Below are 18,092 nucleotides of genomic sequence, written 5' to 3'. Positions count from 1 at the left end.
TAGTGGTAGCTGCAGGTGCAGTTGTGGCGACCACACCCTGGCTCTGGGTCGGCCAGCGCATGATGCGTTGGCACCTGAGGACTCCCAGGCTGAATTCCAGGTGGTCAGGAGGCACAAGCATTGTGAATGCAGGGATGCTCTGACCGAGGCACATGTCCCTGGGGAAGTGTTGTCATCTGCTGCCCCAAGCAGCCGGGTGGTGGCAACTGCATGGGCAGATGCAGCCAACACCACCCCGGCTGTGACTCTGCGAGCCAGGACTGTGTCGGTCACAGACCTTGGCACTGCAGCAGTTGCTGCATTGGGTCCTGGCAATGGCACCTAGCAGCCACTGACGCAAGACAGGGCTTCTGTCGTGGTTCCACCAGCCACTCTCTTGGTCCAGTCCACCAGCGCCACTGCCCCTAGTGAGCAGGGCGGCATTTGCCAGTCAGGGTCCGTACCACTGCCCAATAGGAGGAAGGTTGCTCCTGCGCAAGAGGCTGGGACCCCAGACACGGCTCCGGCCTCCAGCACGTCGAGGAAGAAGCCTTTCAACAAGCAGGAACTGGACTTTCTTGTGGGCTACGTGTCGGAACAGGAACGCAATATACTAGTGGTCCCAAATTGCCATACTATGCCTGCCCAGTGTTGGGTCCACTGGCAGCATATTGCGGATGGTGTTAATGCATTTGGATATCAGGTGCGCACAGCTCAGGACTGCAAAAAGCATTGGGATGACCTCCGATGCTGTGCAAAGCAAAAGCGTGCCTCCAATTATGCCATGACTCAGGTGACTGGCAGTGGGCCCCCACCTGAGGAAGAAGAACTCAATCCGCACGAGGAGATCGCTGCGGAGTTCATCCAGGCAGAATTGATCCAAGGAGTGGGAGAGATGCTGGATTATGATGCATCGTCTGGTGAGTGTTGTTGCGTGTTTCTCCAGCCCATGTGTTGTTTGCTTGTGTGATGTGTTGTGCTTGACTGCCACTACATGCTATGTGTACATGGTTCTCATGTGTGAGTCATGCAATGCTTCACTGATGCGGGCCTTTTGCGATGTATGCTGGACATGTGAAGCAGACCGGGACACGGTCCTCATCACCACATATGCACCCTACTCACATGCTAGTCACTCGGCTGCCCCTCTGGCCATGTTCCAGCTCACTGACCTGTCTGCATGTAGCCTGTGGTGTCGTTCCAATCAGCACTCGGACTATGTCATGACAAGACTGACGTGCATGTGTGGTCAGTCTGCATGTGGGTACTCCACGCAGGAATGCTTCCTTGCCCCTCCAGCCCCCTGCACCTCACTCTCACCATGGCACTGGTGGGTAACATGTTGGGCTACTGCAATGGCCTGTTCCACGCTCCTGTGTAGATGCACACTTTCTTCTGCAAACCTGCCAAACACATACTGTGGGGTACATCCTTTGTCCTTGATGCAGGGTGTCTCACTCGGACTGTGCAGATGGCAGAAGCTCGTCGGAGACATGAGTGCCCATTCATTCTCCATGTGCATTCTATGCACGCCCCTATGTGTCCTTGGCAGTATGATCATTGTAGTAAGTCTACGGGATTACACACGTATCATGGCATTTGGTCATCCATTCTACGCTCACTCTGGCTCAGTCCTGCTTCACGCACATGTTTAGGGTGTCATTGTGTGTGTGGGGCACAGGCCTCCCCCTGTTGCAGGCCCCCTGACTCTGTTCAACTGGTGTAGTGCCTTCTGCATGAATGGGTGTACTACTGAGGGTTCATCATGTGTCCTGCTTACTGTTCAATTCCCAGCTGCTGTGGTGTCAGTTGACTGAGATGATGCAATTGATGCTGCCAACACTGTCTGCCAATACACAGTTCTCTGGTCAACCTTTCATTGACATGCAATGCCTCCCTGTATTTTCACTAAGGGGGGTGGAGGGTTAGCTGTAGCCATGAAACCCAGTGCATGCACATTGCACATGATGGCTGAACTTGCCCTGCGTCATGTTAACTGATCTATGTCACCAAGCATTTTGGGGAAGTGTGCCACCCTGTAAAAGTCCTGGACCACGGTCTGTTTTTCTGCGGGTGTTCTGGGCATGTATATGTGTCTGCGGACTGAGGGGTGCGCAGTCATGATTGCCAACACCTGGTGTAAGCAGCGTGACTACGTGTCCTGTGAGACGCCCCCAACTTGTCTGCTGAAATGACCCAGTGGCCAAATAATGCAGGACATTGAACACCTTTTCCAAGGGGCTCAGTGCTTGGGAGCACAAGGTGGGTGATGCGAGGTCATCCTCCCACTCAGTGACCAGGTCTAGGATGATATGAGGTGGAAACCTGGTCATCAGGCATCCCAAAAGGGCTGGTCCTGGGCAAAAGAATGCAGGCCTGGCTATTCTCCTCCTCCTGCGGTGTCCCAAGATCACTGCTGCGAGAAATGGGACATTCATCGTCGCTGTATATGCGTGTGCGTTGTTTGAGTGCACTTTTATACTGCACGGGGGCGCTTCTACCTGCTTTCATGTGGCGGACATGTTTACACCTGTGCGTGTCTTTAAGTGTGCGTTGGTTTTCCCTATTCGATTCCATGAATATGTGTTGTTCGCAAGCATGTGGGCGTTACATGTAGTTCCCAACAGTACTTCCCCAGTTACGCCCTCATTTTTACGCGTTGTTCCCCATTCTGTGTGTTCCGCCCCCTTTTTGGTGTGTGCGCTACACTTTGTGCGCTTTTGCTGTGCGCAACACGCATGGCATTTGGGATGTCGCAGTGATGTGTAAGTTAGGTGCGGATTAGGCACAGCTCCCAGGAAAAACATGCGTGCAGACTTCCATTAATCACTTGCGCCACTGATTTTGGCACACAATTGTTCCATGAATCGGCCCCAATATTGTGAACAACAGACCCCGGTGCAGTATTGAAAGTTACATGTATGCGGTGGGTAAATGCAATATGCTAGTCTTTCACAATTGTGAACTGCACGTTTTTTTTTCTCTGAGCTGAAACTTTGACCCCAAGACCTTTGGGTATGGGCCCACCAAGGAAACAGGTCTGGTTGTCAATTTAAATGCTAAGATATACAAAGAAGTAGATGGAAATTCTGGGATTTACAGATAACATGACCAACAGAAATGACCTTTAAGGTCAGGTTTAACATTAATTGTGCATTAGCTCTGAACAAAGACCCTTTGAACATCTGAACTCAAGACCTTTGGATAAGGAATGTCTGGTGCTAAGATCTACAAATAAGTAGATTAAAAGTGTGGGATGTAAGATAACATGATCAACAGAAATTACCTTTAAGGTTTAAGGTCAGGTTTCACATAAAATGTGCATTAGCTCTGAACAAAGACCATTTGAAGTGCATCAGAAGAAGGGTAGGATAAACACTGGCCCGGGCAGATGGCTGGTCACACACTTCAGGAGAAATGAAACTACTTCTCATAGCATGCAGTGCATTGATTAAACATTCAACACATTTTCCTAAATAAAATGAGCATTGTGTGTCGTCTCAAGCCCACCCGGTTTTAATTAAAGGGGATAAACAGCCAGTTGGGACCATGTAAAAACAAAATGTTTGTGATGTACATAGCTTAAGTTATGATCAAAAGTATGATTCTGGCATTTTCATAAAGCTAAGGAAGGGGAGATATTGATAGACTAATAGACAGTTAAATAAATGTTGGAAGTATGTAGTGTCAGAGCTGTAACTATTTCGGCGTAACAGCAAACCGTGACAAACGGTGGCTCCGCCCAAGAAGGGCGTGCTGAAATAAAATTAGTATTGTCCTACTCACCATAAACTATTGAACTCAAAAATATATATATTCACACGGTTATCTGAATGATTAAGGGAGTTACCAAATTGTGAGATTTTTCAGAAAACAAAATGTAAAACCCACATGTCACTTTGGGATGACAAATCTTTCTCCTCCCTCAGCCTACATCATACATATCTCCCAACTTCTGGTCCTATCAGCACCCAGTGGGCGTCTTGGTGGGAGCTGAAGGGAGAGTGCTAGCAAATCCTTACGGTGGGAATTATGACCATGTTGGAGTGTCATCAGCACTATAAGGGGGCATGTTTGATTCAGAACCAGTCCTTTTTACTTTATTCCAGGAGATAGCCTGCTGACAGACTCTTGTGAGAAACAACTAGCAGAGAGGCCTCAATCCTTGCATTGGAGACAGTGACAGGGGCATCTAGAAGCTAGCTGGGACCCCATCAGAGGAGCATAAGGAGTCTGGATGCAAGAGAAAATCCTTCACTGAAAGCCCTTGACCAGATCTGTGCTGTCCTCAGAGGAGCCCTGCTGTTTTCCCTGACCAAAGCCTCTACATATAAGTAGACCAATACAAACGCCACCAATTGTGTGGGGAGCTACCTGACTTATCCCTTTCCATTAGTGGGTGGGGGATGAAACTGGGAAGGTCCTTCGCCCATTGTATTAAATCCAATTCAAATTAATTCCACTTTAGAAAATAACCCTATCCATTTAAATTGCATTGTGTTGGGAACACCCCGCCTTATCCTTTCCCTTAAATTGTGGGGAGGGGGAAGCTCTGTAGATCCTTAGTGCATTGAATGGAAGTTAAATCAATTAAGTCCCATATAGAAAATCACGGGATGAGTGTTGTTCGAATTCAAAACTAACAAAGTGCATTCCCAGTTCATTCCCAGTGTGTTAGAGCCGGTATAGAACATAAAGACTTGGGTTACTGTGTGTGTTGCAAAAACTATTTTTCCATTGCATTGTCAATGTTTACTATTGGTTAAATTGAAATTAAATTTGTTGTAAGTTGTGGCTGCATGTTTCAAAATGTTACCTGTGTTGTTTTGATAACAGAAAGTACTGGGGAGTTGTAATATTGGGTATTGCCACATCATTGGTGGCTGATATTGGCTGCTAGTCTTCTTTGTCAAACCATAAATAAATAAATAAATAAATAAATAAATAAATAAATATTCTTACTATGCACCGGCCTGGTTCCTAATCCATTGGTGACACAAGGTATTTGTTTGGGTGGGTGCGAGATGGATAGAAGCCCTGACCAAGACTGAATCAGGATAGCGCTTTATTGTGCGACACCTTGCTTGGGTAGGGGGGACTCCCTGAGTTGAGTGTGACCGCAGGGATTTCATTTCAAAATGCGAGGGGTAGCAGAAGTGAAATCACATGACCCTTGACCTCTGATGACATCACAGGAAGTGATATCATTTGACCCCACCCCGAAGTGGGATCACTGTACAAGCTGGAACATGAGCTTTTACCGCTTGAAAAAACAGGAAGTGGCATCACATAGCATTGTTCCTAAGTACACTATGAAAAATATGGTTACAATATCACTGTGAAGTGATAAACATTTCATACAAGAATGGATCACCATATGTATCGGCCGAAAAAAAACATTCTTTAACTGCAACTTGCGAAAAGGAAAATAGATAGTCCGAAATGGTTGCTTATTCTACGCTAAATGCTTTTTGGAGTATTTTGCCTGCATTGTGAATTTGAGGTGTTTAAGAACACATTAACAGAGTAATTCATGGAATAAATGTGCAGCGAAAAGGGGAGCGCAAGCGTGAAAATCGCAGTGCACGCGTGCTAAAGCAGCGCACGCAGCCGTTCGTCGATTCATAGAATGCGTGTAAATCCTGGGATGTGCGCCAAATCCGTGGCTGGCGCACACGGGCGCACACGTCACTAAACGCCATGCGCGTCGCACACAGAGAAAGCACACAACGTGCAGCGCACACAAGAAAAGTGGGCATAACACGGGGCGTAACACGCGGAAAGGGGAACAACGCTTGAAAATGTGGGCGTTACGGGCGAAGTACCGGAGGTAAATGCTCTCAATGCCCATGTGCATGCTAACAACATGTATTCATGGAATCGAACAGGGGAAACCCGCGCGCCAAAAAAGACATGCTAATCCATAAACACGTACGCCAGCAGGAAGCAGGCGTAAGCGGCACCGCGCAGCATAAAAGTGCACGCAAACAACAAACACATATATACAGCTACGATGAATGTCCCATTCTGTGGCCCCCTAGGAGAAATGAGGTGTCATGCAACGAAAAAGAGATACGCGAACCCTGTAGCCCAAGTGCAAGAGAAAATCCCAGCGCACTCCCGAAATACACGTACCCAGGCCAATCGCCTGTGAAAATCCATGCGCACCCCCAAAATACACGTACCCAGGCCAATGGCATATGAAAATCCACGCGCACCCCCGAAATACACGTACCCAGGCCAATCACGTGTGAAAATCCATGTGCACCCCCGAAATACGCGCAGGCAGCCCATCCACCCTCCCCATGCCCCACAGGCAGCACACACCACAGGGGAGACTTTTTCCATGCTATTTACCTGACGCAAGCGGGGTACACGTATTTGGAGGGGTGCGCCTGGTTTTTCACACGCGATTGGCCTGGGTACGTGTTTTCCACGCGTTTTGGCAGCCACGAGCTGGGTACGCGTATGGAAGGGGGTGCTGCAGGGAGATTTTTATGCGTTTGGCTCCTGCGATTGGGTTACCTGTATTCAAGGGGGTGCGCGAGTACATTTGCACATGTTTTGGCTGCCATGAGCGGGGTACGCGTAATTTGTCACGCGCTTACAGTGTTGCGGCCCTGTATGCTGTTCCAGGGTTAGTGCGGCCTTTTGTGCCATATTGGGGATTTTGATGGCTTTTCTTTGCGCAAGGGGCGTTCTTGGGGGCGTAACTGGCGCTGCGGAATGTTCGCTGCGCCACGGCTCCAAATGGATTGGGAAATCCATGAATATGCGGTGCACCAGACTGCTGTTTACCGCACACAGCTGGTGCATGCTGGCGCACGCTACCTCTCTGCGCTGCTCGCGTGCGCTGCCTCTGCGCTGAAATCTATGAATTACCCCATAAATCAGTGACTCACCCCCTGAAGTGTCCAAAAAATAAACTTTTAATGAGTCTAGCACTTATTGCATAGAATTCCAGAAAGATACATTATTTGTTATTCCTATTCTTTCCTTTTTAGGCTCACTCCTCAAAGTGTTACACTTGTGGACCCCCTGTTTTTTTTAAGAAGCCTGAACAAGAAAGCCAGCCACTCTAGAAACAAAGAGCCACATGGCATTGGCCAAAGCCCAGGAGCTTCAAATTGTAAAAAAAAAAAAAAAAAGTTTACAAACATTTTTTTTTAGGAGTAGCAAGGGAGACCACAGATGTAGCAAGGGAGACCTCACGGGTCACAAGGGAGACCTCAGGGGTCACAAGGGGGACTCCTGGCAACCCCTAAATGACGTCCCTATATGAATGCCTATTAAACTGAAACACTACTTACCGGGCCCTTTATTCTGCTATTACTTTAATTGATTAGTATTATATCAACGTTATTCTTTCCTTTTTTCACAATGCTTCATATACTAAGATAATCAATTCGGGCAAGCACCGTCAATCGCTGCCCATTTCCCAAAAAATGATTCTTCAAACAATTTTCAAGCTGTAAGGGAGGCATGGTATCACAAGTATGACACTGACACAAAGGATACAATTTCAAAACCTTTATTCCATTTTCGGGGTTTGCAAAAACTCCTGCTTTGCCCTATCGCTATGATGGGTGTAGTCTCTACCATCAAAATAATAAAGAAACAGTCCTATTCAGTCTCTGTCAAATCAAAGATGGCCTATACTAACAAAACCTAATGCCTGCCCTATCTTTTATACAAAAAGGGTGTAAAGGGGAATATGTATGCAAAGGAAGATCAGTGTTGTAACAAAGAATCAATGTGACTGAGTCAGCTCTCCTTCCCACGTTGGACAGCACAGAGTAAGGCGGTCCCCATACACAGAATGACACACTCTGGCTCAGGTTCTCAAAACAAAGGCAGTTCAAAATGTGGATTGAGGCCCGCTTGGCCTTCCATGTTAAAGTCACTTATTCCAGCTTTCAAAAGTTCTTTCACAGTTCAACAAAAGTTCACACAGGTCTCCCTTGGTCGGGCTTGAACCTTTCAAAGCAAAATGTTCGAATAGGACTCCCTACCTGGTCTCTGACCTTTCAATCACGGCACTTGCAGGGGTTCCCTTCCCCAAGCTTAATTCAGATTCTTTTAGGGGTTCCTTTCCCCTACTTTATCACACTTTCGATCTCCCTCCGTCAGGCTCTGACTTTTTCCAGATGTCGAAGACTTTCGAATGTGCAAGGCTTTGGCTATAGACTTCTGCAGGACCACTTCATCTTTCCCTTTAGCTCAGACTCTTGCGCCCCAGTGTCTCTTGGTCTGGGTAGTTCAGTATAACAAGCACACAAGTTCAACATTCACCTTGTCACTTCCCCTTTTGTTGGCGTTATGCTTGATCATTACGCATTTTGGAGTTCATTCAGTTTGTCGCTTTATAACAAAACAATTCACCTTCCGCAGAGCCCTTCGAGTGGGGAGTGGGCTACTTTCTTTCACTGGACCACTCCGCTACTCTGTATCACTGGCTTCACATTTATCAGTAATTAAAAAGTTTCCCACAGGTCTACCATCCTTTGTATCTCATCCACACGTATGCAGCCTTCAATTGTGAGATATACTGTTGCACTTTAAATCTTTTCTTAACACACACCAGCTTTTCATGTTGCTCCTCAACTCACCGGCTGTGGGCATTCCTTTCTTGTCTTCACTGTTTAATTTCATGAGTCAAGGTTAATACCACAGGCTTGGCTTTGCCTCCCCAACTCTCTCGTTCAACCGGGAGGGTCGTGTGTGTCCTGGAAACACAATGCAGTCTTCTTGTCTGGGATTTGGCCTTCTCTGTGTATCTTTCATGGCTCTTCGGAGGCAATGATCTCCTGCAGGGATCTCCTGGGGTTCTCTACCCTTTGCTCTTGTCCCTCTCTCAGTTGCTCTGCTCCAGTAGATTTGCCTTTGCCCCGGAAGTTCTGCTCCATCTCGTATCTATGTTCCACTTTTTATCCATGTGGGGAGAGCTAATGGGTATCAGATATATGCAATTAAAGTCAAGTGCCCGACTTTGCCTGACTCGATTAACGGGACATGTCCAATGAAATGTGTAAGGGTTTGCCTCTTTAATCTCAGTCGCCCGCTTCCTCTGCCCAGTGTTTGTGTAGAAAATGGGGGGGAGTTGGGACGTTGGCCGATCCTATAAAATAGGATGGGTCATGGATCATGGGTAAGGGAAATAGGAGAATACTGCGTCTCACCATCGGTTACCTCACCCCCACTCCCTGAAGACCCGTGACCCAGGTAATCCTCCCGCACTGGTCCACCCCCAGGGTCTGGATCCAAAGGCGATGGCCATGCCCTTGCCACCTGAGAGAGAGATCCCTGGGGACTAGCAAGTGAGACACCATTTGGTTTCTCACAAAGCCTACACAATAATATTCTCTTTGCTTCTTCGTTACAGTTCTATCGATTCTCACTGTCCTGCTATTTTTTTATTGACAATCTAAGAATCTTATTTTGCTATATTTCTTCCCTCAACTGTTACCCTCCTATGATTGGCAACAATCACCTTTTTTTTAGGGTCTGATAAACAGTCAAACTGTTACTATTGTTCTATATTTTCAGTCTATAACCTAAATTATCACAGCTAATAAAAACATGTCTTTTTTAAGCAAGTAAAATTCTTACACTGACAAATTCGTAATCCCAAACAAAAATGTGCACAACAATTTCTACAATCACCTTTTTTACTCTCTCTAGTAAAAGTATCTCAGCTCCATTTTACCCCATTTTTGAGTGTGAAACTCATCCTTCTTTGGCCTTGCCACAGGAATCCCCCCTCTTAACCCCATTTTGAAGTGTGATGTTTTCCCTTCTATCTCCTTGAGAATAGGTATCGATGTGTTCTTTCTCTCTTAAGCAAATCCTGTTACGTTTCCCCACTATATATATAAATATATATATATATATGTATATATATATACACACATGCAAGCAATACAATCCTTCACCTTTTATTTGCCACTTTCTATGTTTTACTTACGTCCGTTGCTCAGTTCGAGCCCTGCGGTATCGACTCTTCTCCAGTCAACTACTTTGCCTTCGCTCCATGAGGCGCCCTTGGGGACCGGACAGGAATTTCTTCAAAGAGGCACCTGCCGACTTTCTCGATTTACACACGTGATTCTTCCGCTCTCCACAGGAAACTCTGTGATCTTCCGCCTGATGGTGAAAGACGTGAACAATCTGAGAGTCTGGATCTGAACCATCCGCACCACTACCAAATGAGTGTTTCTAGTGCTGAATAAGATTACCACAATAAATGATATCAGGCCCAAATAACCGGACAGACTGAAGGAATTTAGCAAAATGCTACTTTATTATCAGTTCAATAAAGTAGGGAAACCTGGTGTACAAACAGATTGTAGCTCACACACTCTCAATGCATTTCGGTTACACAAAAGGTTTTATACCTCAACATAAGTCAGCTATGACTTCATCCTTCGTGGCTAACAGTAAAAACCTACTGGGTGAAGGGATTGGTTAGGGGAAACGTATACATATAATTTGTATAAATGTTAGTATCATCATTGGATGTCGCTTATCTGGTAGGCACGCCTTGAACTACCTCCAACTATTTAACATACAGCTAATAACAGCCGCAGATAGGCCTGTGCAACATTGTATTACATAGACCCTCGTGAGTGGTTGGCACTCTTACTAACCTTGGACATTGGGCTTGTTAGCAGCACGTAACCAACGAAACCCAGATGCAAGGGAACAACGTCAGACAACTGCATTTCCTAGCTAATTGGCCCGCCATCTCTCATCAGTTAGGCTCTAAGCCAAGGCTTCTTCTTTATAGTTGACCTTGCTGAAGGTTCTCTTCCAATGAACTTTGAAGGGATTGAAGGTACATCGCTATCTTCGTCTGGAGCTTTATGAAAAGGTCTGGTCTTCTGGTCTTATACCACATGTGAGGAGATCATGATTCTGTCTCTTTCGTCTTTCTATTTAGTGCTATTTGACTCAATCATATTGAGTGGCATTACTCTTCTTTACCTTGGAGACTTAGTTGCTCTATCCTGCATGTGTTTTCTGTGTGTTTAATTGCACAATACCTGGTACTCACAATTATTCACTCGTTTACTTAATCTAAGAGAAATATGTCCTACTAGATGGTTTATTCTCTTCGACTCCTTCCGAGCCATGTAGTTGCTCCTACTGCGGTATCCTTGATTCTGAGCCAAACAAATATCCTTTGTTCTTGCATGAATTTGTATTTCGGTGCCTGTCAGCACTGCAGCCTTGGTTTCCCTGCTCAAGGCTTCTCGCTTCCTATTATTGGATGACAACGTCCATTTTCTCAACATGTCCTCTTTAATCGCATTCTATTTTGTATTTTAGCAAGCTTCTACGCTGTCTTGTCTACCGTGTGTTTCTGCATATGTACACTGATCACATCTCTTGTCACTTATCTTCTTAGTGTATATGGGTTTCCTTTCCATTTTCATATGTGTTTACTTTATTGCTTCAATTACATCTTCATTCTTTAGATATCCATACATCGAGTTCAGTGCGTCCACGTATTTTCTCTCTTTAGTGGCATCACTTTTCATCTGTCAGACTTTACTTTTAGTTCTTCTATATCCAATGGTGTCTGCAAGAACATGTCTACCCCATCAGTTTGAGTGTACATTCGATACGGTTGTCTGAGCGCATAACGTCTCTCATACCTTCGATGTGATATTGGGATAATACCAGGTGTCATACACAGTGTTCTCTTGCTGTTCTTCCAGTATGATGGAGGTGAGGGGTGGGCTCTATAAATGAAGTGTAAATCTACCTCTCTACAGAGTTTTCTGAGTTGTATTGGTTTATCTGTGGTGGGTTAGCGTGGTGTTTATAGACATCTAGTGTAGGCACACCTCTTGTGATGGTGTACGTTCCATTGTGTAAACCTGTGTTTTTTGGGCCTGAAGTTGTGTGTCAATGGCGTATTGTCATTTAGGGTGATTTAGGATGATTAAGAGGTGGTTATTGTTGCCATATCTCACACAGAAAACCAGTCAACACCTGCAAACAAGCTTTCTGACTTTAGAAAAAATCAAAAGGTTTCATTCATTTGCTTTTCAGCCATACAAAGATTTCCTTTTTCAGCTTTTATGACTTTTTATGCTATGTTATGTAATGTTAGAATTAATAATGCTATGCCAGGTTACACTATGCTAGGGCAAAACTCCAGGGCCCACAATTTGTAGTCAGTTGTCTGGGGCCTCCCATGTGACTGCCGACTTAACACCTCAAAGAATCTCAAACAGTAGCATCACTCAGGCTCGCGTGAGACTTTGCTACAATGCAGCTTGACCTACAGTTAAACCTAGCAACTGGGAAAACCAACCACGCACCACATCACAACCACTTCATTACCGTGCTGGCAGGTAAGAATACAAATATGAACTTTGTCTTTAAATCCCATCATGTTTTTGAGCAGGCCACTGACCAATGTGTTTTTAAATTGCACCATTTGCTGCTAACTTGACATCTGGGAGAGAGCAGGAAAGCGGCCCCATTCGAAGGGCCATTTCTTTGGGTGGCGAAGCAGGTGGCTGCCCAGGATGCCAGTGCTTTGTGAGAGGGCAGCATGAGCTGTTGTCAATCAGTGCTTAGAGATGTACTTTCAGGCTCAGACTGGAAGACTGCTTTGTTCCTGTTCATCTGCTTTTTACATTTTGTGCTTCAAGTGCAAAGAAAGAAACAGGGTGGCACAGGGTCTGTCAAATATGTTTTAAAATATCTTTGTTTCAGCAGAGCTTTCTGAATGGAAAGGATTAGAGGTAGATGGCTGCACACACACACCAGTGAGGGAGTAATCTAGAGGGGCTAACATTAGTGTGATGTGCCTTGAGAAGTGCAAATGTAGGGTCATCATAAATGGGAGGAGTGCATAACAAGCTGCATTCTGTGTGAAATGCTGACAAGCATGTGACCATGACCTTCATGTTTTTCGCTATACTCTTCGAGTCTTCATGGTACCCTGTAAAGCCAGCGGATTCATTTTAGGCTTGCATTAACACTCATCGGTACCAATTAGAGCTGGGAAGGTATGTGGTCAAGTTCCTAAACTGCAGTCTACGCTCCAATCACAGCTTCTCCACTTAATCAAAGTGTGTGATCCTGGGCAAATCATTTAATTTCACTGCCGCTCCATCGTGATTGAGAGTGGCGCCAAGTGATTCCGTTTGTACTTCAGTCCACTTAAAAACCCTCACTTGTGGTTTATCATACTACAGTATAGTATTGACAAATCCCACACAATTATGACTTGTGGATATTAACATGTTGTGTTACAACGTAGTGACGATACAGAGAAGCGTGTTGTTTCCAAATGTGTGTGTTGCCCCAAGGATCTCAGTTAAAGTTACTTTTGTTGTTTATTGAGAAGAATTTCAGTTAAAAAAGTGCTAACATATTTATATTCTATAATAGGTGACAACGGCCTAATGGCTTTGTTACTTTCAATTAAGAGCACAATTAGCGAGAACAAATAGAGTACGCAGGATCAATATATATTTTTCAGCAGCAACATCTAGGTGAGTGTAATTTAGACAAAGAACCTATGCTATGTTATTGGGCATTTGTATAGCGCCTTTTTACCACTGGTATGACCTCAAAGCGCTGTGTGTTGCACGCCCTCGGGCACCGTAGTCCAGGTCAGTGGAGAGAGTAGAGTATTACATGCATGAGATGATGAAAATACTTTTCTTGCAATATTGTCTCCTTTGTCTTTTCTACTTTTAATATTTCTATACTTTGCAAATGAAATTATAGTATGGGGCTCATTGGAACCTAGGGTTTCACCCTGGGCGTTATATTGCCCAGAAACTGCCCACACAAGACCCCTGAAGGCAGCCCCTTCCCTGCAATTTGAAGCGTTGGCCCTTCCACCTGCAAACTGAAAATAAGCTTGTCAACATAACTACACTCAAAATCACACACAGAAACGCACTCATGCGCACACATGCATTACATGCACACGCTGCACCAACACATACACATGACATGTACAAACACAGCATCACGGATAACAAACAGATGTCCGCACACACAAACACACACAAACACCCGTAATATGGACACACATACAGAAACATCACCCACACACTGGCAGAGGCATATGCACGTCATACACACGCACGCCAACATCAAACATGCGCACACATAGTATGTCGTGCTTTGTCTTGGTCGGATTACCTTCTGAACTGCATACCACCCCGGGGGATGACTGACCCATCTTGCCTGCGTCTAGAAAGTGCTCCTCAGCCGGCCGTGACAGGGTTAACCCGTGTGCTGCCGCGCCATTGGCGACTAGGAGGAGCTGAGCGCTGGATGCGCGCGGAGAGCAGCACAGAGCCGGGACGAACGCAGCCTGCTCCAGGTGAGCACCGCTGGAGATGCGTCTGCTGTCTGCTCCGGAAGCGCAGTGGGGGTGGCGGGCTGCTCCCTGATGCCCGCTGCAATGGGCGCTCGGAGCTCCGGGAGCTGGCGGGAGAGGTGCTTCTGCACACTGGAGGAGGAGAGCCGGTCACGGAGGGATACCTTGATCCAGGCAAAGCGAGGATGACCTTGGTGACCGTCTGTGCAGGAGGCCGGGGAGGACCTGCCGGGTCATCAGCCCAGAGGCCCTGGTTGGACACATTGGGGCCACTGCCTGCTGACTTGCCTGCCTTCCATCCCTGCTTCTACCTCCGGCCCCAGCATGCTTAGCTTCCTCCTGGGGACCCTCCAGTCCCTGTTCTGGATCTGTCACTGTGACTGGCCACCCACGCCTGTGCCGGGGAGGCGGAGTGGCACCGGACACCTGCCCGGAGATGACGACTGGAGCCCTACATCAGGCCCTTGGGAGCAGACAGCCTTGGGTTCTGGAGTGCCCAGGAAGGGCCAGGACCTGTGGCCACCACACCTGCCCCAGAGGAATCCCAGGGGGATCATAGCCAGGAACCTGTCCCGGCATCCTCCAGAAGAGTCTCTTGTGCCCAAAGACCCACTGTGCCCATACAAGGTCCTGGGTGAAGACCATACAAGCCCCCGCATCTGCTTCCGCAACCAAGAGCGCAGCTTCCACTGCAACCAAAGAGCCTGCAAACTCTACAGCTCCGGCCGGTCCCTGTTGGCCAACGTCTTGAGGAACAGCAGCGTTCTCCTGCAGTGGGATGCCTTGGACCCCCAGGACCTGAAAGGCTTTTCCCTCAATTGTTCGTGGAATGGCACCTACACACGTTTCCAGTGCGACTCAGTCCAGTTGGGTGCCAGCTGCCGCGACTACCTGCTCACCGACGTCCACGACAACGTCAAGTACCGGGTGTGCCTGCACACCGTCTACGGAAACCGAAGCGCATCCGCAGACTGCGTAGACTTTGTGGTGGAGCCGGCGGGCATGCAGGATATCGTGGTAGCCATGACGGCGGTGGGGGGATCCATCTGTGTCATGCTGGTTATCATCTGCCTGCTGGTGGCCTACATCACGGAGAACCTCATGCACCCGGCCTTCACCAGGGCCTCTTCTAAGAGGGGGACTTGACATGGGCCAGTGTGTGCTTCCCCTTCGCTGCTGACCATGTTCCAGGAGATGCTGGTGGGGAGGGCTGGGTGGGGCATTAGTGGCGAGGAATGCTGCTTTTGGTGGTGGTGAGCCAGTTTCTTGTCTCTTACTTTGCGTTGAAGAGCACAGGTGGTGGGGAATCTGGTGTGTTACACAGTGTGTGTGTGTGTGGGCTGTGACAGATAATGCAAATCAGCCACACTTTCAGTATTTATATCACAGCCTGCTATTCTCATCCAAACAGCAGCCCACATGGGACCACCAGAGCAGGCCGGTATGGGGCATGGGTGCATAACCCGACCACCCACCCCCCTCAACTCCCCAGTCCACGATTGACCTTCTTCGTGGAAATATGGGCAAAACGACAATAGATTGTGTCTGTCTAAATTGGTTCCCTGTCGATGCCAAGGCAGTCGAAGACAGCTTAAAAAAAGAGGTCCATCGTGGCCACACTGTAAAAAAAAAATATATATGAGCACAAACTTTTTGGGGGGGCTTTCCTCCTCCATGTTGGAAAGAATTCCTGCCTCACAATACGAGGTCACCAAAACGACCAGTTTCAAGCCAGGCTGACAGAGAAAAAATACACTGCTGCACGGACACACGTCCTTTTTTTTTAAAGCTTGAACCCACTGTGTTACCATATGTTCAGCACCAATGGTTTTAAAACGCCTTAGAATCGTCTTTCCATCTCTGTGTTATGTTTGTAGACGACGCCTTTAGCGCTACATAATAGAGTGTCTTTATCTCATTTTGCCTTACATGCATATATATTCTTCGGGACCAGATATCCCTGGAAGGGGCATTGGCCGGAAACACGGCGCCGTTGACGTGCGCAGCGCTGCCGCCCAGGGCTACGCACGCCAGCGCTGCCGTCCACGGGAATCGGCTTGACCTTATCATACGTAGGGACGAGCAAGTAAAGCTATGTGTGTTTTAGGAAGTTGTGCAGGAGGGGGCGGCGTGCTTTCACCCAGGGCAGGCTTTCTGTCGTGCTGGTGTGCTTGAGTAGGGCCAGCAGATTCAGTCACCTTATGGTAGGACGTGTGATTGTCTTTGCCTCTTTGTTGGAAGCCCCCACCTCTCCAACAGTCCTTCCTTTCCCCTGAAGGTAAATATGCCTGAGATCCCGGGTCTTCTCGCAGCAGAGAATCACGGGAGGCGGAGAGCTGGAAAATGCAGTGTTGTGTGAGTCATTCAACCATCTGCTCTGTGTCCCCTGTGATGAAACGAGTGCTATTGCACGGGGCAGGTGCTACTTATATTGCCTGCCTCTGCTGCCCCCGAAAACGAGGAATCAGATGTATTTGCTATTATTTGGGGGTGTTCGCGCGTCCACATATTGTAGCATTACACGGTGTCTATGTAGACACATGGCGGCCAAGTGACCTTGTATCTCTTCTGTCAGTCTTTGCTTTTCGGCCAGCAGCCCTTTTCTTTCTGCGATTTAAAGCTGCGTGTTCCCATCCATAACGTGGGGCCTACAAGTCCCAGCTTGCAAAGGGATGTTGCCTAAAAAGCGAATACTGGCTGAAGCAGTGTCATTGGGCCACTTACAAGCAGTGGTAGAAGTGCACCGAAAAAATGTGTGGAACTGTGGCCTCGGCAGGGGAGAGGGTGGGCGGAAGCATAGTGCTACATGTGACAAGGTGTTGCGGCCGGGGCATTGCAATAGTCTAAGTGACTGGTAGCTAAGGCTCCTATTACAAATGTAAACTTGCACAGGGACATGAATGGACTCGCCTCTGCATAGAATGCTGAATATGGTTGTAAAAAGTAGAGGAATGGGACACAGAAAAAAATAATAGCAGCGGAACACCGCTCCTAACCGTTCCCGCTCACTTCGATCACTGCAAGTTACAATCCATGTACATAATGAAATGCACTGAGGAACATAGCATAGCTGAGTGTTTACTTGCCTGCCAAATCTGTATAATGGCAGATTCAGACTCTCGTGTAGGCTGTCATACGGTCTTGAAAGACACATAAACAATTGTTGGAAAGAAGTAGAGTAATAAAGCGAATCAACACAGCAACCTTTCCGAGTAATTCCTGTTCTGATGTTATCGGCGTGTGTCATGGTGTCATCGATGTGTGAAGTCAGAGCTGTTGTGATATTGTCAACCCCCCTTGGGATGTAATCAAAAGCCTGTCACGATGCTACCTGTAGCTGCCCTGATGTCCTCAATGTGTTAAGCGATGTCATTGACGGTGGTCGGTCAAAAAACCCAAAAAAAATATCGAATTACAAAAATCTCTAATTTAAAATCTCGAAAAAAAAAATCTCTAATTATTTATTTATTTATTTATATGTATTTGTGGGTTGAGTTAAGTATAAAAAAAGGGTAAAATAAAAAAAAAATGAAAAAAGGGGGATGGGGGGGAACCCCCCCATTTCGAAATAAAAACGTATTAAAAAAAAATTCGATAATTTTTTTTTCGAGATTTTCAATTCGATATTTTTTTTTCGAGATTTTTTTATTCGGTTTTTTGACTATAAACCGTCATTGACATTTGCTCTGATGTCAGAATAGCCTCCGGTGATCTCACCCGGACCTGTCCTGGTGCCATTGGGGGTTCCCAGGCACCA

The 18,092-nt window shown here is 46.8% G+C and overlaps 1 protein-coding gene across 1 annotated transcript; it reads left to right on the top strand.

The window, feature by feature from the left end:
• Nucleotides 1–14,139: 14,139 nt before the first annotated feature.
• On the top strand, nucleotides 14,140–17,534 carry FNDC10 (fibronectin type III domain containing 10). Its single transcript, XM_069610134.1, has one exon. It carries the CDS (start codon nucleotides 14,660–14,662, stop codon nucleotides 15,479–15,481), a length of 822 nt encoding a protein of 273 aa, XP_069466235.1. The 5' UTR covers nucleotides 14,140–14,659; the 3' UTR covers nucleotides 15,482–17,534.
• Nucleotides 17,535–18,092: the final 558 nt, after the last annotated feature.

Source organism: Ambystoma mexicanum, chromosome 8, assembly GCF_040938575.1.
Source record: "Ambystoma mexicanum isolate Mex_15411 chromosome 8, UKY_AmexF1_1, whole genome shotgun sequence".
Classification (NCBI taxonomy): domain Eukaryota; kingdom Metazoa; phylum Chordata; class Amphibia; order Caudata; family Ambystomatidae; genus Ambystoma; species Ambystoma mexicanum.
This window is presented reverse-complemented; position numbering and strand designations above follow the sequence as displayed.

Bases quoted from the DNA above. Each gene is read 5' to 3' on its own strand.
- FNDC10 (XM_069610134.1), top strand. From the start codon at position 14,660: ATGCTTAGCTTCCTCCTGGGGACCCTCCAGTCCCTGTTCTGGATCTGT.